Source organism: Vulpes vulpes, chromosome 4, assembly GCF_048418805.1.
Source record: "Vulpes vulpes isolate BD-2025 chromosome 4, VulVul3, whole genome shotgun sequence".
NCBI classification, from domain to species: domain Eukaryota; kingdom Metazoa; phylum Chordata; class Mammalia; order Carnivora; family Canidae; genus Vulpes; species Vulpes vulpes.
Genome location: NC_132783.1, coordinates 15,430,723 through 15,458,009, shown reverse-complemented (window position 1 = coordinate 15,458,009; position 27,287 = coordinate 15,430,723). Strand labels below are relative to the sequence as shown.

The 27,287-nt window shown below is 35.0% G+C and overlaps 1 protein-coding gene across 1 annotated transcript in view; it reads left to right on the top strand.

Annotated features, from left to right (window-relative positions):
- FAT4 (FAT atypical cadherin 4) overlaps positions 1 to 27,287 on the top strand; it is a 172,898-nt gene that overhangs the window by 99,458 nt on the left and 46,153 nt on the right. Inside the window, exon 7 of the mRNA XM_072755291.1 lies at positions 17,935 to 18,115. Coding sequence (XP_072611392.1) covers positions 17,935 to 18,115 — 181 coding nt within the window. The remainder of the gene's footprint in view (positions 1 to 17,934; positions 18,116 to 27,287) is intronic.

The window sequence follows — 27,287 nt, the reverse complement described above, 5'->3', positions numbered from 1 at the left end:
ATGTATAGCAGGTAGTACAAAAAACAATCTATTAAAAAAAGATTTACCATTATTTTGTTTTGCATATGCTGACTCTGTGAACACTGAAACTTCTAATTCAAAATTGAAATAATTAAAAATTTGTCAGAGAAACTTTATACCTTGAAGAAAGTATATATTGCTTAATTATTTGTTGAATAAATGATTGAATGAATTGACTAATCATTGATTTCCAGAGGTATTAATGAATTATGAAACATTATACTATGCAACATTCATTTATAAAGATAGTCACAGAGTGGGACACCTGAGTGGCACAGTTGGTTAAATGTCTGACTCTTGGTTTCAGCTCAGGTTGTGATCTCAAGATCATGAGATCAAACCCCACGTCAGGCTCCAAGTCTGCCTGGGTTTCTCTCTCCTTCTGTCTCCCTCTCTCTGCCTTCCCTTTCAAATAAATAAATAAATAAATAAATAAATAAATAAATAAATAAATAAATAAAACTTAAAAAAATAGTCACAACTTATTATTTAAGTATTAAAGAATTTGATAATGATAATGTTGACAGTGTTTAAAAGTTTGTTGAAATTGTTTTAAGCCAAGGCACACTTGAAACCTCAAATGATTAAAATTATATACAATTGTGTGTACATGTGTGTGCATATGTATATACGATTATATGTATTTATGATTATGATATATATATATTTATGTAGCTGTGTGGATACTGATACAGAAGAACAATTGTGAGTTTATTGAGGGGGCTCATATATTATTTGCTATTTACTTTTGGGAGTGTAATTATCTGAGACTATTGCCTACAGAGAAAACACTATTCTTTGTATATTTTTTAATGTGTGTGAATGACCATGTTACATTTTATGCAAACTATAAAATTCTGTGGAATGATGAATATGGTAACCACATAAAACTTGATCTGAAACATGTTTTATGATATGTGTAGTCAGTATTGTGCTTCATGGTTAGTAGGCAAAAGGGTAAGCATCCCCATGTAAAAAATGCAGCCATTGCCATTCTGCTCATATCAATTCAGTATTTCAAGAGTCACCTGGAAAGAAAAGAGGATAATACTGAGTAGAAACTGGTAGTCAGGTATTTAGAACCAAGGTTTTATTACTAAAACATCCCAGTCTTAGCTTCCCTCTCCGGTTAGTATTGAACATGTGTGGTCAATTCTAGGCACACATGAAAACATAGCCTTTGTGGAAGTAAAGTGGGGGAGGAGAAATCAGGACCAGAAATCTAGTTTGCTAAGGCACCAGTCACTATAAAAATTGCTGCACAGAAGGTGTGTCACATGGAAGTCATCCCCAGATGGGAAGCAGGATGTGATTGTGAGAGTTATGGGTGCAGTACAGGGTGATCTGGGGTGGGCAGACACAGCCCACAAGTTCTCCATCAGAAGATTTGTATTTTGGAACATTCTAAGTCAAAAGCCACTGCAGAGAAGGAATGTAACCATGTAGACAAGAGTGCCTATTTTCAACCACATAATTTTGAGAATTTAAATTATTTTTGTGTGTATATGCAGTCAAGGGGGTGGAAGATACTGTGAAGAGAAAGAGAATGTTGTGTTTTTGTTGTTTGTTTGTTTGTTTTTTTGATGTACGACCATCTATGTCATGCAGTATACCAGGTTTTACAGACATTAACCTGTTTCTACAAATCACTTTTATCATCTCAAAGACTTAATGTATTATTTTGATTTTACTTACAGTAAACCCAAACTCAGAATGGTTAAATAATTTGCTCAGAATTACACAGCCATGTGGCAGAGTGTGGTTCAGACTTCTGGGCCAGAGCTTGCATTTAGGCTCCCCGCAGGGAGTTATACTTTTATTATTTGTCCTTACATTAAGAGTATCAGGCTCCCCACAGGGAGCCTGCCTCTCCCTCTGCCTTTGTCTCTGCCTCTCTCTCTCTGTCTCTCATGAATAAATGAATAAAATATTTTAAAAAGTATCCTTATTAAAAGATGTATACATGCATTTGTTAAAACAACTTTTAAATTGCAGTTCACATTAAATTTCATTTTATACTTTACTACCTTAGAAAGCTTTTTATTTGTAGCAGAGATTTCTTTTCAAACTTCTAAAGAATATACTCTGTAGTAAGTGTTTCACCATTCAAAAAAAACCACAGATTTTTAAAGCTGTAGTTCAGCCGAATCATAGTTAAGGAATATTTTGTGGAATGACCAGCAAGTTTAATCACTACTTGTGGTTCTGTTTCTCCATCAAAATGGCAATATAAAGAGACATTTCATTAGGAAGAGAGAAAGAAGAGAGAAAAGAAAGAAAGAAAGAAAGAAAGAAAGAAAGAAAGAAAGAAAGAAAGAAAGAAAGAAAGAAGAAAGAAAAAAAAACTTGAAATGATAGAGCTAAAATTGTTTTCTTCTAACAGACATGAGTGAATGAGCCTGCTAGGAACATTCATGAGGAGATTCAACAGAACATCATTCTAAATGCACAGACTGTGCAGGAATCAAGGGAGCCAGACCGTGTGAGTTTCTGGAGCCATGAGCCTTGAGCCTGAGGAAGATTAGGGACCTGGAATTCTTTTTTTTTTTTTTTTAAGATTTTATTTATTTATTCATGAGCACAGAGAGAAAGAGAGAGAAGCAGAGACACAGGCAGGGGGAGAAGCAGGCTCCATGCAGGCAGCCCAACGTGGGACTCAATCCCAAGTCTCCAGGATCATGCCCTGGGCTGAAGGCGGCTCCAAACCACTGAGCCACCCGGGCTGCCCGGGATTCTTAATGTAAGGGCAAATAATAAAAGTATAACTCTGATTTCTACGATGGACTAATCTTATTAACTGAGAAATGAAAAGACCAAGTATGTGTTGATTCTACCCAATATTGAGATAGGAGAGCTATGAGTTATGGAAATCCAGATTATCAGTAAAACTAAGGTATTTGGAAGTTTGTCATTCAGAGCTTTAATTATAGTGTTAGGGAGCATGATGGGAGGCATAAATGAGATTCAGCATGTTGGCAGTCCTGGAAATTAGAGAATTGATTGAACTTTGTCCCAAAGCACAGATTTTTATGTCTTTTTTTTTTTTTTTTTTTTTTTTTGAGTTGCCCTGAAATGGACTGGTGTGTATTCAGTTAGGTGTCTGAGGACCACTTAATATAGATCATGTAGAAAACAATCAAATTGTGTAGGAAGATGGACTAAATTCTTTTAAAGTCATTAAGACTCATGCGACTATGATTTTATGTTCAATTCGATTGCATACTTTGGGTATTACAAATAATCTACTTTTATGGGATAATGTGAGTTTGAGATATCAGGCTTCAGAATCTGCCATTTAATCCTGTATTCCAACAATGAAGTTTTGACACAGGATTTAAAATACAGATTCAGCGCTTTAATTTAAAAGTCAAATTGGTAGGTGACACGAGGAAACTTAGAAAAAATATGGCAGCTTTTGGATCCCAGATGCCATGTTATTTTCAATTTTGCAGAGTTCTAAGGACCAGGAAAATATCAAAGTATTCTAAAAAAGAAAGAAAGTTTGACAGTTTTATTCCAGCTCACAAATCACTTTTCCTTTGCTTTTAAAAAATTCTTACCTGATGGCAATCCAAGGATGGGTCAACTGTGGCAAAATGGCAATAATTGAATCCTCAGGGTTTATTTATTATTTTTTATTATTATCATTTAAAAAATAAGCAACCCTTTAAATCTTCAAATTTTCTTTGGATAAAATATTAGCATTCCGCTCTCATTATATTTTTATTTACTGACTGTGTGGCTATAAACTAGCACATCTGGAAACTCTCTAACTACTCCTGTCTACTGCTTAAAGTGAGCTACAACCACACTATCACATGTATGTGGGCCTGAATGTTACACTGCTAAAAAACAAAACCAGAACAAGTATAATAATTCTACCTCATTCTTCCTATAGTTTTAAGTCATTAAATGATAATTTAATGAGTTGAGACTATAACCCAATTAAAAATAATATTTTGTTTAACTAGAATTAATAATGATTTACATTTACCGCCCTTCATTCTGTATTCCTTACTGTTATTTTCTTCTAGAAATATGTATTGTACTACGTACAAACTTTTTGAAGTGAAAGCTTCACCTCGGCACAGTAAGGTTGGTCCTGCAGAGAACCCAGCACTCTGTTGTTCCTTTTAAGAGAGCAGCTGACTTTAAAGCAGTTAAAGAATGCTTTGGCATTCTCTTCCCAAATAGTCTTCCTTATAAGAATTTTCCTTATCATTTTCTTATATGTGCAATAAGCAAAAGAATGTGATTTTAATATAGCAAGTTGCACTGAATTATCAGGGAACCCAACACAATGCATTTAAAACATTAAGAGAATTAATTTGCAAAATGGAAATATATCCTGAGGTAAATACATAACCTTGTAGTTAAACTGGAGTTGAAATCTCGCCTCTTCCATTTCCTAGCTACATAACCTTGCAAAAGTTACCTTCATGGTCATATTGTTAAAATGAATACACTAATTTCTACATGAAAAGTTTGTTGGCAGAAATAAACAAGAAAATGACTTCCTTTATCATTTGATATTAGTCAGCATATTTGCTGGATGTCTCAAACTCAGTAAAGTCAAAGAAAACTTTTTGACTCTAACAACCTCCCTACCCCTCCATAAATTGCTCTGCGTCCACAATTTTGCAATTGTTTTTATCATTCTTTGTTTCTCTTTCTCTGTACCCCACATTGAACAAGGTAGAGTCTGCCTTAAAAAAATATCAAAAAATGTCCTATATTTATCCAGCTTTCTTCATTTCCACCACCCTCACAGTGGTCTAAGCCAGGTCTAATATAATAGCTCCCTAACTGCCAAACTTTTCTTCCCTAAGTATATTCTCCAACAAGCAGCTCATGAACTTTGAAACTATAAATTAGATCATCATGCCCCATCGGTTGCTTAAAAGCCCTTCAGTGATTTCTAAGAATAAAGCCTGAATTTCTGACCGCTGACACATGGCATTAAATGACCTGGCCTCTGTCCACCTATCTGACCTCATCTCTCCCCACCACTGCCGCCTTTACCAGGCATCTGCCCTCAAATCAAGCACTGAGCAGGTTCTACCATGGTCACCTCCCAGCTCTTCATTCAGTGTCATCACTGACACTCTTAGAAGGGTTGAAATGGGCCAGCGTGGAAGGTATCTCCCATGTAGAAATCAGCAAATGCTACCAATCCAGCCACTTGCTTCTGGAGAGTAGCTGTCAAACTTTTATTGCAAATTGCTGATGCCAGTTAATCTGGCCTGTTTAAAAATATCAACCTTCTCCTTCCTGCCTTTGCCCCTGGGCATATATACTTCTTATCTGGAGTGTTCCTTTTGCCTTTCTTTCTTTCTTTCTTTCTTTCTTTCTTTCTTTCTTTTCTTTCTTTCTTCTTTCTTTTTTTCTTTTCTTTTCTTTTTTCTTTTTTTTTTCCTGTTTTTTTTTTTTTTTTTTAAAGGTCAGACACATTCATGTCTTGGTCATTTTGTTGTTATATCTAGGTGAGACGTCCACTCCTCAGAAACGACTTATCTGACCACTCATCTAATGTAATCTCCTCCCTCCAGGGTCACTCTATCACTTTACCTTGTTGTGATTTTATCTTAACAATAATTACTATATGACACTATATGCTTATAAATAACACATGGCTATATGCATTTTGTTTACTCCATCAATAGCTATCCTTCTTCCAGTAGAACGGAAACTTCCTAAGTCTTGTTAAGAAATGAATTACCAAAAACACCGAAAACAGGTGCTTAATAAAATTTGTTGAATGAAAAACTGATTTAATGAGTGAGAAATGATAATTAGCAACCAGTTCATAACCGTGTTATTTTATTATGCAAGTGTTATTTTATATTTATTTACCATATTTTTAGATTATTTTTGTATATTTATCACTTGCAGATTTTTCAAAGGACCTACCAAAAGGAAAAAGTGTCAGTCTTTTAAAACTCATGACTGAAATTCCAGAAGTTTTTGCTACATTGGTTGTGGTCATTCAAATTGACCTCTGCTTTGAAAAACAGCACAAGTGTTTAAGGCTCTGGAGTGTTTAGTGTGATGTGATAAATTGCAGTCATATGTAAGGGCCCACTGAAGCATTTTATGGCTTTAATTCAGTTTCAAATACTTAAAATACTGTTTGAGCTATGTTCTCATGACTTTCTCCTGAACTTTCTGGATCTTATTCAATTCTGTTATCTGTTAGATGTTTCTAGGTAGGGTTTGTCCTACTCTGTGCTGTGCCACTTACCTTTTCTTAATTTGATTCATTAATTCAAAATCTGCATAAGAAAAAACTATGTGCTTTTGAAGTGTTAACCATTTGGCAATCCTTTTGTATGTGGGCTTCTCAAAACAAAAAAGTCTGAGCCTCCCATATCTCTCAAATACCCAAGCACCTTTTTAACTACAAAAAATATAACATAATATGGTATTTAGCTTCACATGGCTTAATAATAAGGTCCTATGACTCTTCACATAATGTAATATGAAAAGATTCACTTGTTTTGAGTTTTGTTATGGAAATTTTGATGTTTTGATAAACCGTTCTAATAGATATATATCTATACAAGTAATTTTTCCAGGTCTCTGATACTTGTATCTTTTTAATTCAAGATAATCTTCTGTCCTCATCAGTAAATTTAGAATCTGTGAATCATTAATTTCGGCCACTATTCTTGCAAAGAACTAAATTAGTATGTGAGAAAGGAGTAAAACAAGGCGACATGACAATAGGGGGACAAGTTATAATTCAATGTGTAATATGGAAGGATTTTGAAAGAGAACTATATATGAAAAACTTCCAAATTAGAGAAATCTGACTTAAAATGTTAATTTTATAGCCAGGAGAGTCTTTGAAAATGAGCTGGTCCATTTTCTTTATATTTCAGGCAAGAAAATTGAGTCCTGGAAAAATAAGCAATTTGTCAGAGCTTGAATACCAAGAGTGATAGAGTGAAGAACAATAATATCAAGGATTTCTGCCTTTCAACTGAGTTCTTACTCAGATATAGTTTATTTATGAAGCAGGATTTGCTGATTTTCTGCATAACATAGATATACAAAAACAGTTTTAAGAAAGCTTCTCTTCTTATATGCTGTTCCTTGTACCCTCCTAATGAACAAAATATTTGTTATTTTTTCCAAATAAATTATTGTTTCAAAATATGTTTAAGTGAAGTCAAATAAATTAGAATCAGTAATTTCAATATTGATCTTTTGCGAATTGGCTTAAATTTGGCCATTGATCAAATTGAATTGCTAAGTAAGAAGATATTAAAAAAAAAACTCATTAGGCTTTCCTATTAGGCTTTCCTATAGGAAAAAAGCCATTAGGCTTTCCAGGTAGAAGATGATAATATTACCAATTATCCCTGCCAGTTGTCATTTTGTATTTATTAAAATCAAACCATGAGGCTATTTAACATACCTTGTAAGTGAATTCTGATGTCAGTCAATGAGTCCCCTATGCTGCTATGGGCTATATTAATGTGTAACAAGCATCTTGATATTGTTTTGTCAGAAAATATTTATGCTGCAGGCTCAGTTCTTCTAGATACTGGAGATACAATGGTGAACAGTGAAAATTTTCTGTCCCTAAGGAGAATAAAAAAAAATGTAATATATAGGCCAGGAGTGATATGAGATGCTATGAAATTAAATAGAGCAAGTTAAGTGGCAAGAGAGTGGGGAACTGAAGGTACTAGGTTTTTTAAAATATTTTATTTATTTATTCATGAGAGACACAAAGAGAGAGGCAGAGAGAGAAGCAGGCTCCCTATGGGGAGCCCAATGTGGGACTGGATCCCAGGAACCCGGGATCATGCTCTGAGCCAAAGGTAGATGCTTAACCACTGAGCAACCCAGGGGTCCCTGGAGGTACTATTTTTGACAGTACAGTCAGCAAAGTGAAATGTAAAGATCTGGGTAAATAATGTTGCTTGCAGATGAGGCAGGGATCAAGTTGAACACACCCAAAAAAACAGCAGGAGGTTCCTGGATGATCAAACAAGAGTACTTGAAAAAGAGAAAGTCTTGGAGGATGAGGTAGGCGGAAGCTAGATCACATAAACATTTCAGGAGAGGGTAAAGAACTCTAATTTTGTTCAAGGAAAGAGGTGAAGCATTGTTAGAACTTTGGACAGGAAGTGACAGGGGGTTTGGAAAGATCTGGTTTTGTGGAGAAGAGATCTGGCTTTATGGTAGTGGTGAAAAACAAGAGCGGAAATAGAAATGGTGTTTAAAAGACCATGACAGCAATCCCTGAGAGAGATCATAGTGTTTGAAATTAGGTGACAGAGTGGAGGTGGTGTGAAGGAATTAAATATCCCTTTTATAATCTGAGTCAGTGGGACTTGATAATGAGGTTGGAGGTGTGAGAAGTTAGGAAAAAAGATGAGTCAAACAGAAGTCCTAGAATATTTGCTTTGGAAATTTGGAGATGGGGAGAGAGAAGAATTTTAGGATAAATTATCAAGAATTATTTTGTGGATATAGTGTATTTTAGATATGAAATATCCAGTGGAGACGTAAGGTAGATAAATACAGAAGTTTAGTTCTTAGGGAAGTCACTGGAGTAGATACAACATGGAAAGTGGTAAACCTTAGATGCTATCCATTCTGTGCCTACTGAATGCTTGTATGTGCCAGCATTTGACTATATCATCTCATTTAATCTCATAACAGCCCTGTAAATTAGATACTATTATTCAAATTTTATGAATTAAAAGAAATACAAAGAACCTGAGTAAGAGAGACAGTGAACAACTTGGCTTAAGCATGCAGCTGGTTTTCAGTGAAAACAGGTTTCAAAACTGATAAAACTAGTGAGGGGGAACATGTCTGAACTACCACTCACTGCTTCCCACATATTAGCTTGTCTACTTGTGATATGTTCTGTATACCACATTCATAAGAATTTCTTCTCTTTGGGTTAAATGTTATTTTTATATTAAAAAAAAACATCGGTTTATTAAAAAAATGACTTGTGGTTTTCAGCCACTGTGGTTTGCACAGCCTGCAAACTAAGAATATTCATAAATTTGAACCGAAGGATTGATATTCTCATCAAATCAGGAAATGTGTATCCAAGCGTTTTATCAAGTGCAAAATAAATGCTAGATATTTTACTGAGAATATACATATGTATGATATACATATACAAATGCATACAATAAGTCAGTTGGGTTGTTTGTGCATGTTTGCATTTAATTTGGGGGTGGGAAATTAGTGCACAAATTAAATACATTATTCTTTATCTGTTCTTAGTCTAATATACAAACGAGATATAGATATATTCTGGATATAGATTAGGCCAAAAAGTTTAGTTATGAAGCGTCTATGTGTCAGCATAACTAATAGGTCTGAGGGGAAAAGTTCAGTTATTAGCATTTCTAATTAAGGACATTTATCATCTGGCTGAAAGAAGGACTAAACTTCATTCGTATGCAGGGATAGAAAATTACTTTTTAATAGAGGGGAAACATGATGCTTTCGCAAAAGTTGATCCTAAAAGCTAAAAGGGCTAATCACCATGCTTTATTTTCTTGGTGAAGATATGATGACATTTGAATTAATGCTATCTGTCATATTGTTTAGTTGAGACAGTCATTGTATTACAAATGCCTCTGTAATCAAAAGAGAGGTCAGAAATGTGGAAGATGACATATTACATCTGAAGATAGTTGTTTTTTAAATGTTCCAGAAAGATGGCATTTTGTCAGCATTATTTGTGGGAAAATGTTAGAGAAGAGCTTGCTTTGCCTGTTATGATGAACATTTTTAATAATGAAAATTGTTTGAACACTTTCCATAAGGCAACAAGGATTCCATAAATCAGATAAGACCAGGGTTATCCTCAATTACTAAAAATTAATTTCATTTAACTTGCTTCTATATTTGAGTCTAAGACACTTTTGGTTATTTCCATCTGAGTTGTTGAAAGAAACAATTTACTGATCTAGTAAGCTTTATACAGCAATTCATAGATCCAACAGTATCCAATATAATAGAAAGAACCTTCACAGAGCTGAACAAGACAAGAGATTCATAGACCAAGTGAGCAGGAGCAAGGACATTATGCTGGGCATTTGTTGATTCGTTAAAGCAAGTTTACTTTCCCTGTAGGGAGCATACGGAAGACTTGGAGTCAGCCAAGGTAATTTGTGCTGAAGAGGCAAGAGCTGGTCGGTTGACCTAGGCCTCTATTTCTGGGAGAACTTCCAAGCACAGAAACTTAGTTAAGTTCTGGTTTGCTGATGGGAGGCTTAGCATGAATGACTCCATCTTGGGCCAAATATGGTTACTTTAACAAAATATTTGTCCTAGATGAGAATTTCATTTCCAAGGTTGATAACTGATGATTATTTTACTTCCTCTTATTTCTAGGAAGCCTTTGTACCATGTCTGTTAGTGACATAAGTATTGTTATAAATTATTTATTTACATACTTTAATTTAAATCAGGAAAAATTCTTCCCACGTAGAATTTCGTTTGTATATTCATAGAATACAAATACAAAAACGGATGATTTAACCTCCAAAATTCTGTTAAATAAGAGCTAGAATTGTCATTATGTTGCAGAGAATTAAAATTTATAAAATAATTTCAGCCTACACTTTATTTACTCATATGAGCTATAAAATGAGTAGACAAACACCCAACTTTAAAATGGAAATAAACTATTTACAATATTAAGGAAAACATTTATATTACTTAAAAGATAAACATTAAGTATCATAAAAACTAACTTGATCTCATTGTTAGAAGGTTTTTTTTCCTTTAAAGTCCTTTAATTTTATCCTATTAAGATATAATCATTTTGTCGCCTATTTTGATAAGTATTTCATTAATATACAATTCAGTATTTTCAGGAAGTATGCAGGAGGAATGGTGTGTTTAGCATTTAAAGGTAGCCTTTGGTGTTTCAGAGTTTCAAAAAGTGTTGAGGATTTTTTTAAGGGTTTTTAAAAATATTTTCTAAAAGGCAATTCCTCAAGACTTGCTTTTTGGGCAGGATAAAATATTTTATTACCATTATATATTACTTTATAAATTTTTAAATTGTGGCAGCATATATATAAAGCATAATTACCATTTTAATGATTTTTAGTGTACAGTTCAGCAGCATTAAGTACATTCACATGGTTGTACAACTTTTCCGTGTCATTTTCATAATATTATTAAAGTTTCTTTAGTTTTACTTATCACCTCTATTTAGTATAAGAATTTATTAAAGAAATATAGTGTTTTTATAATTTTCTACAGAAATAATTAAAAAATCAGGTGTCATTTAAGCATATATGTACCTAATTGATATAAATATATTTGTAGGACTAATTGGCAGTAAAAAATTACATTATAAAGTGCAGTTTCAAAAATACAAAGCCTCCAGTCATATTGAAAATGTTCCATACTTTTTTTGCTTTATACATTTGCTGAATTTAAATTAAATCTAACTACACAAGTTCCAACGTTAATATAGAATGGCTAAAATTCAGTACATTTTTAGTGGATGGCTTACGAACTGTGAGAAAAAAGTGTTTACTTCACGGGAAAGAAAAAAAAAAGAAGCTAATACTTTACTACAACAAACACACACCCAGTCAGAGGACCCATTCACCAAATGTTTGATGTCAAGAATAAAATCGGCTTTGTTGCAAAGCAACAGATTTCAGTTAGGCAAAAATTTGATTTCTGCAGAATAGTTTTTCATGTTTCACAAAAGTATGTTTAATTTATAAGGGCTAACATAAAAAAATGTAATCTGCCTGCAGTTTGAACTTTAATTACTCATTTAGACTCATTTATTACACTTAATAAAGATGTACTTTCTGATAAAGCAGTTGCCTGAAACTTTTTTCTTTTTAAAATCTTATTATAAATTACCTTCAATTTTATCTTGATATAGTTGAGCTATCAATATTTGAAATATTGAGCCAGTGTTAAAAGGCTTAATACTTACTAAATTAATAATTTCCCAAATTCAAAAAATAGAATATGATTCAGACAAAGCGTGGGACTACCCACAGTAGCATGGATTATCAGAAGATTAAGCTGTAAACATTCTTTCTCCATGTAGATGATTTTTTTACACACTTTAAATATTGCTTTTCAGAATCATGTGCATTGTTTGGTATTTGCTTTAAAAATGTCAGGTTTTCTATCAATTTATTCATGTTTATTTTACCTTTATATGTATATTTACATACACATATGCATACATATACAGATGGATGTGTGTATAATACATAAAATTTTACAAAATGAAATTTGAAGTTCCTTTTATCTTCCAACTTACAATTTTATTTCAGATGTCCACTGCACCTGCTAGCCTCTACAGTTATAAATTTCTGAGACCTTAACTTTTTATTACACTTGTATCTTCAACTGTTTTCCTTTGTCTGCCATCATCTACCAGGAGTCTGTGTCATTATATCCTACCTCCTCTGTCTGATTGCATCTGTTTTTCATAAATCAATCCCAGATGAAACTGAAAAATCTTGCCCTATTATGCCACTGCCTATATAATTCATCATTATCAGATCTATTCAAACTAAACATTGGCCCCTGGTATTCTAATTCTTCTCCTGGGATTCAGGATTAATTGGGACCCTCTGTTTATAAGTAGTAGACTATCTCCAAAACTTTGACCTTTGTCTGCGGTCTTGTTCTCCGACCCCAGCCTTAGGCCAAGGCCTATATTCCCAGATGTATATTTCTAGAAGTATTTGGCTCTTTGAACTTTCAGCCAGTCACTAGACCAGATTTTCATATAAAGAATCAAAGGAAAAGACTACAGAACAAGAACAAGGCCTAATGGTATGCATTATGGGTTTATATAAAGATGAATTAAATGAAAGTATTCCTGCTCTCAATTAGCTTATAGCTTAATAGAGGATATGACAAATACATCAATAGTAATAATCATATAGATTAAAACATCTGCAATAAGAATGGCAGTTTTATCTGAGCTCAATGAACTAAAAAAAATATTTTTTAAAGAGTTCTAAATTGGCTCTCTCTTTCCACTATGGCTGAATGTAAATAAATTCCTTAGATTCTTTGAGTCTCAAATTTTTCATAAAAAAATAAACAACAATACCTACTTCATGGAATCTGTATATTAAATGAGTAGTACATATAAAAGATATATATATACACATACACATATATATGATTTCAAAAAAGTGTTCAACAATATGTATATACAGATATATATGTATATATACATTTATACTTCCATTTATAGACAAAATGGGGCTAGGTTTACACAGAATAATTAATATTTCAGTTTTTTGACATACTAATGTTGAGGCTTTTTGGCAACTTGCAGGAGGAGGCATTCCATATTTCTCTTGATTTCATCTTCCTGCTTAAAGTTTAAAGGTGGTGACTTCCAGAGCTCACACTATCAGTGGACAAAATGAGGAGAGATCTGGGAGTATGGTGGTAGGCCCCATGCCCAAGAATAAAAGTAAAATATATTGGAGACAGAATTCAAATTTAGGGTTAGTTAAATCTCAGCAAATGACTTAGAAATTTGGAACAATGTGTTTATAATGTATACTTGTAAAATTGGGGAGAAAAATTAGATAAGACCTAATGCACATCCTTTGGGGCAACAAGAAAGGGAGATCCCTAGAGAAACTGTGGTTCACTCTGTCAATTCATGAAGAAAATAGTAAGAGCCCTAAGTACTTATAAAGTGGATTGTGGCTGTTACTAAGGAAAGAATAGGGGAATCTGGGGATCACTCTTTGCTTGAGAAGAGTCCCCATGTAGATATAATCTGTATTGTTTCCATTTAGAGAAATTAAAATTTGAAAAATGATTTTGAAAATGCACCTAAAGACAGTTGATTTGACTTTTAGTTTGGGGCTACCCACAGCATCTCGCTAAATCTAGCTACCTATGGGGCTGCTTCTCAAGCCAGAACCTTCTGTTGTCACTGGTGTGCTTTTAAAATCTTTTGGAAAATTAGACATTCTCTGGTATGAAAACAGTGAGATAGAACTTGCTGAATATTTTCCTGCGTAAACAGTGTTTTTCTCTTTTTGCTTACTAATTCAGAAAACACATCAGCAACAATATTTATGTAGTTTATAGACAAAGAAAGAAATCACATGTTCCTGACCAAATGTTAGTCATCATTTTATGTGGTTTTTCCGTATATGTGTCATCAGACACTTTAGAATACCAAAGATAAAATCTTTGGTTGGTAGATACTGGGTTATTTCTTAACAAATTTAAGTATTTATTATTTGTTAGAGAGCAATGTGCATACCAGAAATATGTAGGTCTTCTTTAAACTCTCATTGTAAATTACCAATATTTTTTTTAATTTTTAAATTTCCAATCAACCTATCCTCCACAAAACTATGAAAGTTTTGAGAACTAAGTGTCTAGTATTGTTATACTATAAGGGAATCATTAAGAGGAAAGGATGACTCAAATGTTTTCCTAAATAATATTATTATAGAACTGACTCCAAAGTTTTGTTGAGGAACAAAAATCCTGAGAATAATGGCATAGAAATCTGTAAGACTTAAAAATGAATCTTCTATAGGTCAACTTTTAATTTTTCTTATTCCAAAGCGAGTACAATGGGGCACCTGGTAGCTCAGTTGGTTAAGCATCTGCCTTCCGCTCAGGTCATGACCCCAGGGTCCTAGGATCAAGTCCTGCATCTGGGCTCCCTGCTCCATGGAAAGCCTGCTTCTCCTTCCCCCTCTACCCCTCTCCCAGCTCATGGCCTATCTCTCATTCTTTCTTTTTCTCAAATAAACAAATAAATAAAATCTAAAAAAAAAAAGGCAGTACAAGAACAGGGAGTAATAAAGAATACATTTTAACTATGTGCCAGTCACTATGGCATGTTACATTTCCCTCTACACCTCTTTGGTATAGGTTCTATGCTTATTATTCCCTTTTTGCAGACAAAGATACTGATATTTAGTGAGTAGAGTTCAATGGCAGTAAAGGAAATGAAAGAGCCCTCCATCTCCTCCTATCCTTTGCTTCTAGGACCTCAATTTAGTTATTCCCTCTCTCTACTCATCATAGTATAAACATTTGCCTTCCCATGACCACCTCTTCTTGCCCACATAAAAGAGAGATATCCTCTAGGTACATTTTTTCGATGTAACCAGTGGAAGAGATACTAACATGATGCAGATATTTCACCAAATTATATATAATTAAACACATATAAGAGATTTAGGTTAAACATTAATGATCAATAATGCCCCTGAATATATTTAATTAGCTTTAATATGACCCTTGTGAGAAATTCCAAGTTTCTTTTCCTTTCTTTTTTTCAAGATTTTATTTATTTTTTCATGAGAGACACAGAGAGAGAGAGAGAGGCAGAGACATAGGCAGAGGGAGAAGCAGGCTCCATGTAGGGAGTCTCATTGGGACTAGATCACAGGACCCAGGGATCATGATCTGAGCCAAAGGCAGATGTTCAACCACTGAGCCACCCAGGTACCCCAGAAATTCAAAATTTCTGACAACATTGTTGTTTCCAGATGCCCCACAAACTTCAGGGTTCCTCACTGATTCACTTTTTTCTCCAATTTGTGTCTTGTATTGTTCTACGGGCCCAGTATATCTCACTGAGTGGCACCTGTTCAACTCCTAGCAACACCTTCCAGCCTTTTGCCAGTGGCAAACATCTTGACATACAAGTCACATGGATTAGCTTCCAGCTAATGGAAGCTCCCAGCTTCCTCACTATATCTATGGCCTTGAAAAAGTCACATAACCTAATTATCAGCTTATTTAAACATAAAATGGAGACAGCAGAATTACTCACTGATGAGGATTGGATAAAATAATCCATGTAAACTTCTTAAACCAGTACTTGCATACCTAAGAACTCAATAAGCGTTTGATATGGTCATTATTAATGGGTTGAGTGAGATTTTTAATGTCTTATTTTGATGTACTTCTTCAATGTTTATAATACCTCCAAATCTCTTTTGTGTGTGAAATATTTGTGGCATCATTTTACCATGATTTACACTAAGTGTCTTAGTGAAAAGGCAATTATACTATTTTAGTAAGTTTGTAGTTAATGATTTTCTTTCATTTAATGTAAAATCCAAACATCTAAAAGATAAGACTTGGGATGCCTGGATGAATTAGTCAGTTAAGTGTCTGACTGGATTTTGGCTCAGGTCATGATCTTGGGGTTGTGAAATCAAGTTCTACGTTGGGCTCTGTGCGGGGCAGGGACCTGCTTAGAATTCTTTCTCTCCCTCTGCTCCCTCTCCCCACCCTCAAATGCTACATGCACTCTCTTTCTGTCTCTCTCTCTCCCTCTCTCTCTCTCTCTCAAAAATAAATAAATAATAAAATAAGATAAAATAAAATAAAAGATGAAACTTTGGCAGTCATGAATTTTAAAATATCTTAATGTAAATGGAATGCTTAACATAAAGTATCTTGCTAAGAAAGATATATATGGCAGTAATTATCACTATGTAGCCTAAATTTAATTCCATAAGTTTCTGGGAGCGATCATGCTTCATTATAGTGCCCAGCTCAACTAGTCATATACATTTTCATCTAACATAGAGCTCGAGCTTGCTGATATAGAGTACAAAAATAACAGATCACCAAACCCACTGGGTTCCATAATTTTCTAGTCTGATGATTTGGGTTACTGTACATTTGAGCATAAAAGCTAATTGGTTTTAGGCCATCAGTGATTACAATCTAAGAACATAGGAAAAGTTTAAATAGTAGTAAAGGAAATATCAGCAAATCACAAGATTACTAGAAAAAAAAAATAGTTATCAGAAGGTTGTGAATCTCAATACCAATCTGTGAGAGTAAAAGGGCACACCATAGACATTTTACAGAGAAAGGAATGAGTGAACAAATTGGTGGCATTTTAAAAATGTGTCAAGTGCTAGAAATAAGTAGAACTTAAACTTCATGTAAGGAGAAATAATTAGGAAACAAAGCTTTAATATCTTAAATGAAAACAGAATATTCAGGGCTTTGTTTTATTTTAGATAAACACAGCTAAACATATCTCTATTGTTTGTAATTAGAGAAATTAAAATTTGAAAAATGATTTCGAAAATGCATCTAAAGTAGTTAATTTGACTTACAGTTGTGGGACGACACATAGAATCTAAACAAATACGGCATCTGATCTTCACCACAAAGAGTCTGTTAACTTTGTGAAATACAGACACTGTACACCAAGGTTTTGTTAAATGTTGGCTTTTTGTTACATGCTGATAACAGAGCTGGAACAAGAAATTTAAAAAATTGTTTCATATTTATATTACACAATAAATGAATGTAACATTCCAAGTCAGCTCATTGATATAATGTTATTTCCAGCTAGTGGAAGATTGTGGTTTTGAACTTGAAGCTTTATTTTTTTTTTCTTTACAAACAAATATTAGTACAGGAAAGGGTATTGGAAGACCTAGGAACAAAAATTTTTGATGTTAACATTGATAGTCACAGCTAGGAATTTAGTTTTCTTGCCTTGTCAGTTGGCCAGCTATTCAATGCCCATGGGTATTGTCCAAATCTGTACTGAGCTATTTTAATGGAATTTCAGGGAAACCAGTAATGAATGCCTCTCCTGCGGTGTTTAAATGATATTGTTGTGTTCTACGTTGCCGAATCAGCACCTTTAAAATAGAATTAGAGATTGATATACTCTTTTTTTGTGCAGTATCACCAGAAAAGATTTGAAATACTCGTTCATAAATGAAAATACTTTTCTTGTAACAAACTTAAAAATCACTCCACCGCTTGTAGCATTTGGAAATTTTACTTTGAGATATTTTCTAATATCTCTTCAGTAGTGCTATCTATAACCAATTATTGTTACATTTTCTATTATCTTTGTTATTTGTAAATATGAAAAACTTGATTCTGTCTTCCTTCTAGGATCCCCAGCCCTGACTGGGACTGGAACAATCAATGTCATAATAGATGACGTCAATGACAATGTCCCCACTTTTGCCAGTAAAATGTATTTCACAACAATTCCTGAAGATGCACCAACTGGAACAGACGTTTTATTGGTGAATGCCTCAGATGCTGATGCATCAACAAATGCAGTTATCAGGTCAGTACATTTCCCTCTGTAAATTTTGTTTTTCTCATCAAACATTAGTCTTTTGGTCTAAATGAATATAATGCTTAATTTTACTATAAATTCTGTGATATTGACACATAGCCCTATTGTGGTTACCTACCATTAAATTATCAATTATGCTTAAAATGAGTATTTAAACAATAATAATTTTATTTATTGTTCCAAAATTTTAATTAATTTTATTTATATTTTTATTATATCTCATGATTTTGTAGTTCATGTAGTCCATTTGTAGGGCAAGGTTCACAGGGAGATTCTTCTGCTTCATGTGATTGACTGGTATCACTTGGTGGTATTTACCTGGTCACTGAGTGGTTTGGAGGGCTCAAGATGTCTTCACTCAATGTCTGGTGCCTTGGAGGGGATGGCTCATCTGGGCCCCTGTCTCTGATCTGTAGTTTCAGGGTTTCTCAATGTGGTTCTTTAGCAGATAGTTAAAATGCGCTAGATGGTAGCTCTGGACTCCAAGAACTTCAGGTGAAAGCTTGCAGTACTCCTAAGGAAAAGGCCTGGAAGTGACATAGCATCACTTCCATAACACTTTTTTTTTTTTTTTTTTTTTTTTGTCAAAGCAGCCATGACCTGCCCAGATTGACTGGGAAGAGAAGTGCACATCACCTCTTGATGGGAGGAGTATCAAAGAATTTTTAACCCAACCATTAGCCCCAATAAGAATATTTATATTTTAAAAGTTTAAAAAGTTTATTTTACTCTACTTACCTCTGTTTAAAATGGAGAAAATAATATGATATCTTGTTCAGAGAGGATGTGAAAGCAGTTGGGTTGTAACATTTGGTGGATCTAATTGTGTCACATTTCCTCTAGGCCCATTTTACACTTTAAGAAATGAAGATTTCTAAACTTTGCAGAGAAAAGTCTCGAAAACATAAATGTTTCATACCCAACATCACCCCTACCTTCTATAGGCTGATATTAGGTAAATTAGAGTGGGTCAGATGACTATGGGAATAATAGAAGAGAGAATTTGAAAGTACAGAGGAATTATTAGTCAAGGGTGGCCCATGCATGTTGATATTGTGATGATTTGGTTAGTGACTTATTTTGTTTGTTACTAAATTCCTATTTACAAAAATCACTTTGGGAAACTGGCATTCATCTCTTTCTGCTGGTAGAGATGACTGAGTTATGTAGAAGGTCTCAAGGAATTTTTCATTTAATAAACATGCATTGATATATTAGTATGACTAACAAGGCAGAGTTTCCACTTTCTTTGAGCCTTCATTCTTTTGCGGCAGATAAACAATTTAACATGACATAGATAAGACTACTTCTTATGGCAAATGCAGCCTTAAAAATAAAACAGGCTTATATAACAAAGAGTGACAGGAAACTTTTAGATATGGTTATTATGGGTGGTCTCTCTAAGGAGGTGAAATGTCAGGCTGGAGAACTGAGGAGTGGGTTGGAAGTAAGCATGGTATATTTAGGAGGCTTTATGAGTGTGAAGCACTGAGTGATAAAGGGGTCAGAGGGGGCCATACAAGGGGTGCTAGGTCATGATAAGAAATTAAGATTTTTATGTTTTAGAAATTGAGATTTTTAAATGTATTTTTATGTGAGAAATTATTGGAGTATTTCAAGCATGGACCAAGATAAACTGATCTGTTTGGACTGGATTGGAGGAGGCAGGAATATAGAAAGAAGCTATTGGGAGAGAAACCAGTGAGACCATTTAGGTACTAATTAGTATAGTGATTCAAACAAAAGATGGAGTGTCCTTGTACTAAGGTGGAGAAATGAAAATTGAGTGAATAGATTTGTAAAATATATGGTATTGTAAGTAGGAATAAAAAGAAAGAGAATAAAATCAGAGTCATCTACTAAGTTTTTGACTTAAACACCTGGACAGATGGTACCATTGTAGATAGCTCTGGAGAAGAAATATGTGTGGAAGAAACCAGAAGTTCTTATTTGAGTACAATATGACATGACTGCCAGTCATTCACATAGAGATATCAGTTGAGACACTGAAGATATGAATGTGAAGCTTAAGTTAGGGTCAGGGCTGATTTTGGAATCATCAATGATGATTTAAAACCAAAGCACATTTAAAACTAAAGAAATGAATAAGAACACTTTAAGAGAGAGTATAGAGAAACAAAAGAAGGGCAAGAACTGGTTACTTGAAATTCTCTTAGTGCCTGAAAGACAGGTGTAGAAGGAAGTGTCACCTAGGTAGCTGAGCAGTTCTGGCCAGAGATACAGGAAGAAATCCAGAAGAAGATGGATATTGACCTGCAGTATAAGAGCGAAGGCTATGCATGAACTTCTTTCAGAAGGATGAAAACTTCCAGGAAAAGAACTGAGTTCCAAGTGGCTTATACAGTCAAGTCAGTAAGGATGGGAAAAATTCCTGCCTAAAGTCATAGCGATATGCCTGTTGGGTCACTGTGCTTAGCACCACCTGGAGAGAGGCAGGTACAACTTGCCTTCTTCCTGGTATGAGCCTCAAAAGACCAGTAAATACCACTTCCTTTGCTTGTCCTACACCAAAACATAGAAATAACGGAATCCATACCCTAAGAACTAGTCTTGGCTTAGTGTTAAGAGCACAGCCTTGAGACTGAAGCTGTGTAGAATTGCATCCTGACTCTACTATTAATTGCAGCACAGCCTATTTAACATTTCTGGGCATTTCTTTTCTTTCTTCTTTTTTTAAAGATTTTATTTATTCATTTGACAGTGAGGGAGAGAGAGCACAAACAGGGGGAGCAGCTGGGACAGCAAGAAGCAAGGGCTTCTGCTAAGCTGGAAGCCCAATGTGGGACTCGATCCCAGGACTCTGGGATCATGACCTGACCTGAGGGCCAGGCACTTAACTGACTTGGCCACTCAGGTGCCCCTGAGCATCAGTTTTCTTATCAATGAAATAGGTATACTAAATAATACGACTGACTTGATAGAATTATTATGAAGACAAATAAAACACATAAGTGAACTTCTTAAGAATAAATAGTGCCTAGAACAAAAAATACTCAATATCCATCAACCTGTACTGTTCTAAGTATGCAAAGAACTTTTCCCTTTGCCTGTCAATCTGTTAGTGGTCAGTAAGTTTCTGACAATTTTGGAAGAGATGTCTCCTGTCCATTGTAGTGTTTTGGTCTAGTAAATCTTTATCTGCCATGCCAAAGAGTCCAAAGATAATATGTAGATAATCACCAATCAGTAGCAGAACAGTATCCATGTCTGAGAAGTTTCATTTGCTGAAACAATCATGAAGCCTCATGTTTACACAGTTGATGAGGAATGCAATGAGGCTCTGCTGTCTTCTGGTGTGCGTCAAAGTTTCACTGAGAAATGTGACCCTATGTCACATGGTGAGCAATGGTGATCACTGTAAAGTTGGTCTAGAAAATCCTGTCCAGAATGTTTTATACAGTTGTACTGGTAGCTTTGAAATGATTGTTTTGATTTGAGAGTATGTGTTTTGGTTGTTTGGTTGACTGGTTACATTTTCTTCTTCCTTTAATGTCAAAGAATTAACCTTGTGCTTTTACATTCACTAAGATCTATAAAGTACATCTGTAAAAATCTTTAAATGATGACATTGACTGTCATAGAGTCAGACAATATAGAAATGGAAGCTATTTTTATCTTGTAAAAATAATTAAATCCATTATCTTAAGATAGACAATTCCTATAGCTTAGATTTAAAATATTTTCATAGATAAAATAATTATACCAGCCTAAATCTTATTTACTCTGTCCTCATATCTTTTTAATGAAATAAAATAGATTTTTCTATTAAGTGTCAATCGTGCCTTACTAATCATGGAATCCAAGAGAAATCTGTTCTCCAGATTGATAGAGCTGTTTTATATTGCTTATTTAAATATCACACATGTAAGTCATTTACCCAACTACTAATGGGCTCTCTGATGTGATGTGATGGGCACAACCCGTTACTTGTCATATAATTTGTTAATTTTCCCTTATGGTCTACCTTAGTCTTGTACATAGCAGTCACCCAACAAATATTTATTTATATTTTTCTTTCTACTCATTTGATCAAGCTATACATTTTGATGGGTGGTGCATTTACTTTGAGTTATATACTTTATTTCATTTTTAGTGTTTTCCAATCTAGTAAACTAGCCTGTATTAATTCCTAGTCTGTTTTTTTTTTTCAGATTTTACTTATTTATTCTTAAGAGACACACAAAGAGAGAGAGAGAGAGGGAGAGGCAGAGACACAGGCAGAGGGAGAAGCAGGCTCCATTGCAGGGAGCCTGATGTGGGACTCGATCCCTGGTCTCCAGGTTCAGGCCCTGGGCTGAAGGCGACACTAAACCACTGAGCCACCCAGGCTGCCCTAATTCCTAGTCTTTATCTAGTTTATATATTTGCTTCCCAGACAGACATCCATCCCAGAAGTTAGCTTTTGAGGATGCGTATCCCTTTTTTTCCCAACCAGTCCAAATCTCCATTTAAATCTCACCTCTAACTTTCATTGGAGAAACTCATGAAACTATCTTGATAGGGTCAACATTCAAAGGCAGATCCCTAAAAAAACAAACAAAACAAAACAAAACAAAACAAAAAACAAAAACAAAAAAAACAAAAAACAAAGGCAGATCCCTTACCTTACTCTCTGTTCGAATCCCATCCTATCTAATTTCCTCCAAATCTTTATTTAACAGTTTTTGCATTTCTCTCTTGGACCTTCAAATCTTCTCTGTTCCCTGGATCATGTATTGACCCCTTTGGAAATGTTGAGAATATCTAATAACTGATATTGAATGCTAATTCCTTTATTTATCTACCATGACCTAGAAAAATCACGTTTGTGCCTCTAAGGCTCAGTATATCCATCAGTAAAAGTAGAGATAGGAACTATTACTTTGTAATTTGTGAGAGTTAAATATATATGATCACCTATTATGTGTGAAGTAGTATATATGCAATCAGTTAAGAAGCATAAATGTCTCTAATACAATTATCAGGACACAAAAGTCACTAAATTGGTGCTAATTTTTTCCTTTTTATTCTTATGTCTATTTTATTCCTAATATATTCTTACATGCACGATGTCTGCAATATAGAAGTGACTGACAAATAAATGCATTGAATGAATGATTCCAATATTCTTAGAGCTGTTGTTTTTACTTATGTTTTTTTTTTTTACACTACATTTTTAGGAGAGTGGGTCACTTCCTCACAGTTTTCCCTAACCATTTATTCTTGAAAATGTTTCAATCTGATTTTCTCCTTCATTGCTTTATTTAAAAAAGAATCTATCCAAAGATTCTTCTGAAATTTACCCAGTCCAGTGATTTTTCTGAGTCTTTATTTTCCTTTGCCTTTTGCAATATTTGCACTACAGGTCGTCCTCTCTCTTGGCATTTGTTTTTTCCTGCTCAATGTCTATTTAAATGTTATCTCTTGTTTCTCACTCTGCATCTCTACCACATTTTCTAATTCACTTTCTGATCTCCTCTCTTTACAAAATAATTTGGATATTCCCCACAATGCTTTTTCTCAGTCCTCTGTGCCCTCCCCTTTTTGTATGTGAGAGCAAGAGAGAATAATCAATTTTCACAGTTGCAAGCACCCAGAAAACTATGCAGAAGACTCTAATCTGTGTTCTCCATCTGACTCCATCCCCAAATTCCCTGTCTATATTTATAACTCTGTAGTGGACACCCCTACCTGGAGGTCCTGTTGGCATCAGAAGCACAACATATCAGAAACTCCTAACTTTTCTTGTTTCTCATCTTGGCATTCTGCTTTCTTTTAATGGCGCTGCCTTGCTTTCTTCATCCACGTTTGCTAGCCAAGGGTCATTCTCTCCCTCTATACTCAGTCAATGGACAAGTTCTCATGTTTCTTCTTTACTAATGCCTCTGGCACCCATTCTTTTCTGTGCATCCTTCTTGCCAAGATTTTAGTTCAGTCCACAATTACATCATGCCTGGACTATTACAATAAAAATTAACTTTCTTCTCTGACTCTGGTTTCTAATCCCTCCAATCTGTATACCACACTGTACTGTATAATCTTGGAGTCCTCACTATGGCCCAGGCACTTTATGTTCTGAGGACTTGGGCCCTCTAGCTACCACAAGGAGAACAGTTCAGTACAGGACATAATTTTGTAATCTTGTAATTATAGTACTCTGCTGACAAGTAGAGTTTAAGTACAGAATGGATGGAGAGGACGGCATACTTGTTGCTATCTGAAGAAATCAGTAGAAGCCTCAAGTAGTTAATGATTTTTAGAAAGACTGAGAAGTAGCTTGTCAACCAATAAGGGATGAAGGACCTTCTAGGCAAAGACAATAACAGGTACAAGGGCAAAGAGCTCTGCAGAAGCAGTGTCTGAGAAGCAAAGCTGTTGTGTCTGGTTAAGAATGGGCCTTGTAGACCAAATGAGAAAATCACACTTCTGTCTGCATCTAACGGGAGAAACAACTGAAGTGTTGAAGCTGAGCAATAACATGAATAGTCTACATTTTATGATGATTTATCTCTCAGTGTTGTAGGAAATAATCTGGATGAAGTAAAGCCTGGGTCAGTGAATGAAAGAGCAATGGCAGTAATATGAACCAGCTTGGGCATTCAGGGGCTCAGCCTTAACAATGATACTCTTTTCCTCAAAATCTTTCAACTTCCAGTTTGTCCATGGCATAATGCCCAGTCTCCATATTCCAGTCACTCCATAAATGGCCCCAGCATCTTCCCCAGCTTTTTCTGCCCAAATCCTCAACATATAGCCAAACTTTCAGGCTCACTGGATTACTTTCTGCTCCTGGGAAAGGAATCTGTGTTTTCTCAAGCTTTATGGTTTTGTTCAAATTATTCTTTATCCTAAACCAAGGTTCTGCAAGCTGCAGTCTGCAGGCTAGATTCGGCCCAGTGCCTGCATTTGTAAATAAAGTCATTTTGGAATATAGCCATGCCCATTCACATCCGTATTGTCTATGGCTGTTTTTGTACTGCAGTGGCAAGTTGAGTATTTCAGCGGAGCTCTTAATGATTTTCCAAAGCCATATTTACTAACACTGGCCTTTCCAGAGAAAATCTGCTGACTCCTAACTTGGAACACCTTTCTCCCTTTTCACTACTATTGTAAGATGGGTAGCCCCTTTAAAACTCAGCTTAAATTTAGCCTTCCTCAAGGATGGCTTTCTTTTAATCATTTCACTCAAAAGCGGCCTCTTTGGCTTTTGGATACCTAGAGCAATGCTTCTGAAAGGTAACACTGAATGGTAATTCATAACGCTTAAGTGTAACTGCCTGGTCTTGTGCTTAATTTTCTATCTCTCTTTCTTCCATTCCGAATGTAGTCTTGGAGACAGGATTTTTAGCTTCTAATTCATGTCTCTGTTAGTCCGCCTATCCATTAAACTAAGTAAGTAGATGGATTATAATATATTATAAATGATAGATTATTAAATTACAACTACATATATGTATATGCTGTTACATGTGTAAACCTGGATTTCAATTCTTATCATGTACCAATTCCAATTCCAAGTGCATATCATATGAAATTACATTTAATATTCAAAACCACCATGTGAAAGGAATGCATAGGGCAGCCCCGGTGGCGCAGCGGTTTAGCGCCGCCTGCAGCCTGGGGCGTGATCCTGGAGACCCTGGATCCAGTCCCACGTCAGGCTCTCTGTGTGGTGCCTGCTTCTTCCTCTGCCTGTGTCTCTGCCTCTCTCTCTCTCTGTCTCTATGAATAAATAAAATAAAATCTTTAAAAAAAATTAAAGAAATAAAGTTTAAAAAAAAAAGAAAGGAATGCATATGTGATTCACACTTTACAGGTGGAAAGAAAAGGCTTAGAAAGGTTTAGGCTTTTTATGAATTTAAGTGTTATGAGTGAGGTAAAAATTCATACCCAAGTGAATGGTGTTTCAAAGTGCCATCTCTTAACTATTACTAAATTATCATAGTCTAGTAACATACAGCACAGGCTTTACTATCCTAGTAGATCTCAGAGAAAGGCAAACAAGGTTAAATCAAACTGGGATATTTTAGCTTTACAAGGGCAAAAATGATTGATTTAGATTGTAGAGAACAATGATGTCAATGTATGCCAATAATTTGTAACAGTACTTTCTTATTCATGAATCAGCAAATAACTAACACATTTGTTGATTTGCATTGAACCAAATCAATGTAAACCAATTCTATATTGACACATCTTAAACAAGGAGAGTCCCCTTTGGCCTTAGCAAACAGTTACAGCATTTCTTGTCTCAGTTCAGGCTGATTTTTACCTTCTTTATATTGTAGTATAATGAAATAAGTGTGTGTTGAAGTCATAAAGATGGAAGTTCAAACCCTAGATTTAGGGGATCCCTGGGTGGCTCAGTGGTTTAGTGCCTGCCTTCGGCCCAGGGCATAATCCAGGAGTCCCAGGATCGAGTCCCACGTCGGGCTCCCTGCGGGGGGCCTGCTTCTCCCTCTGCCTGTGCCTCTGCCTCTCTCACTCTCTCTCTCTCTCTCTCTCTCTCTCTCTCTCTCTCTCTGTCTTTCTGAATAAATAAATAAAATCTTTAAAAAAAAACCTCTAGATTTACCATTTATAGATGGTATGCTTTGTTGTGCAACTACATTAGTCTCTTAGATTCAGATTCCTCATCTAATAAAAATCCAAAACACAACCAAAGAGTCAGGATTGCTTTGAAGTTAAATGAGAGCATATAAAAAAAAAAATGCCTTGTAGTGTGTTCAGTACATATTAAAAGCCCAGTAAGAGGGATGCCTGGGTGGCTCAGTGATTGAGGGTCTGCCTTTGGCTCAGGGCGTGATCCCGGGGTTCCAGTATCAAGTCCCACATTGGGCTCCTTGCAGGGAGCCTACATCTCCTTCTGCCTATGTCTCTGCCTCTCTCTGTGTCTCATGAGTAAATAAAGTCTTTAAAAAAAAGGAACACAGTAAGATACTACAAATCTTTAAAGACCATCATAGATGTTTAGATGTTAAAAAGATAGCACAAAACCCAATCTAATAGAGTTTATACCCCAAAGAAATTAATATGGACAAAAAAAAAAAAAAAAAAAAAGCAGGAAAGATCAACCTGAAAGGTTGAGAACCAAACCAAGACTTAAGTGATAGAGGAAAGGCAAACCTGAGCATATTATTTTCATTGTTTATCCATTGTG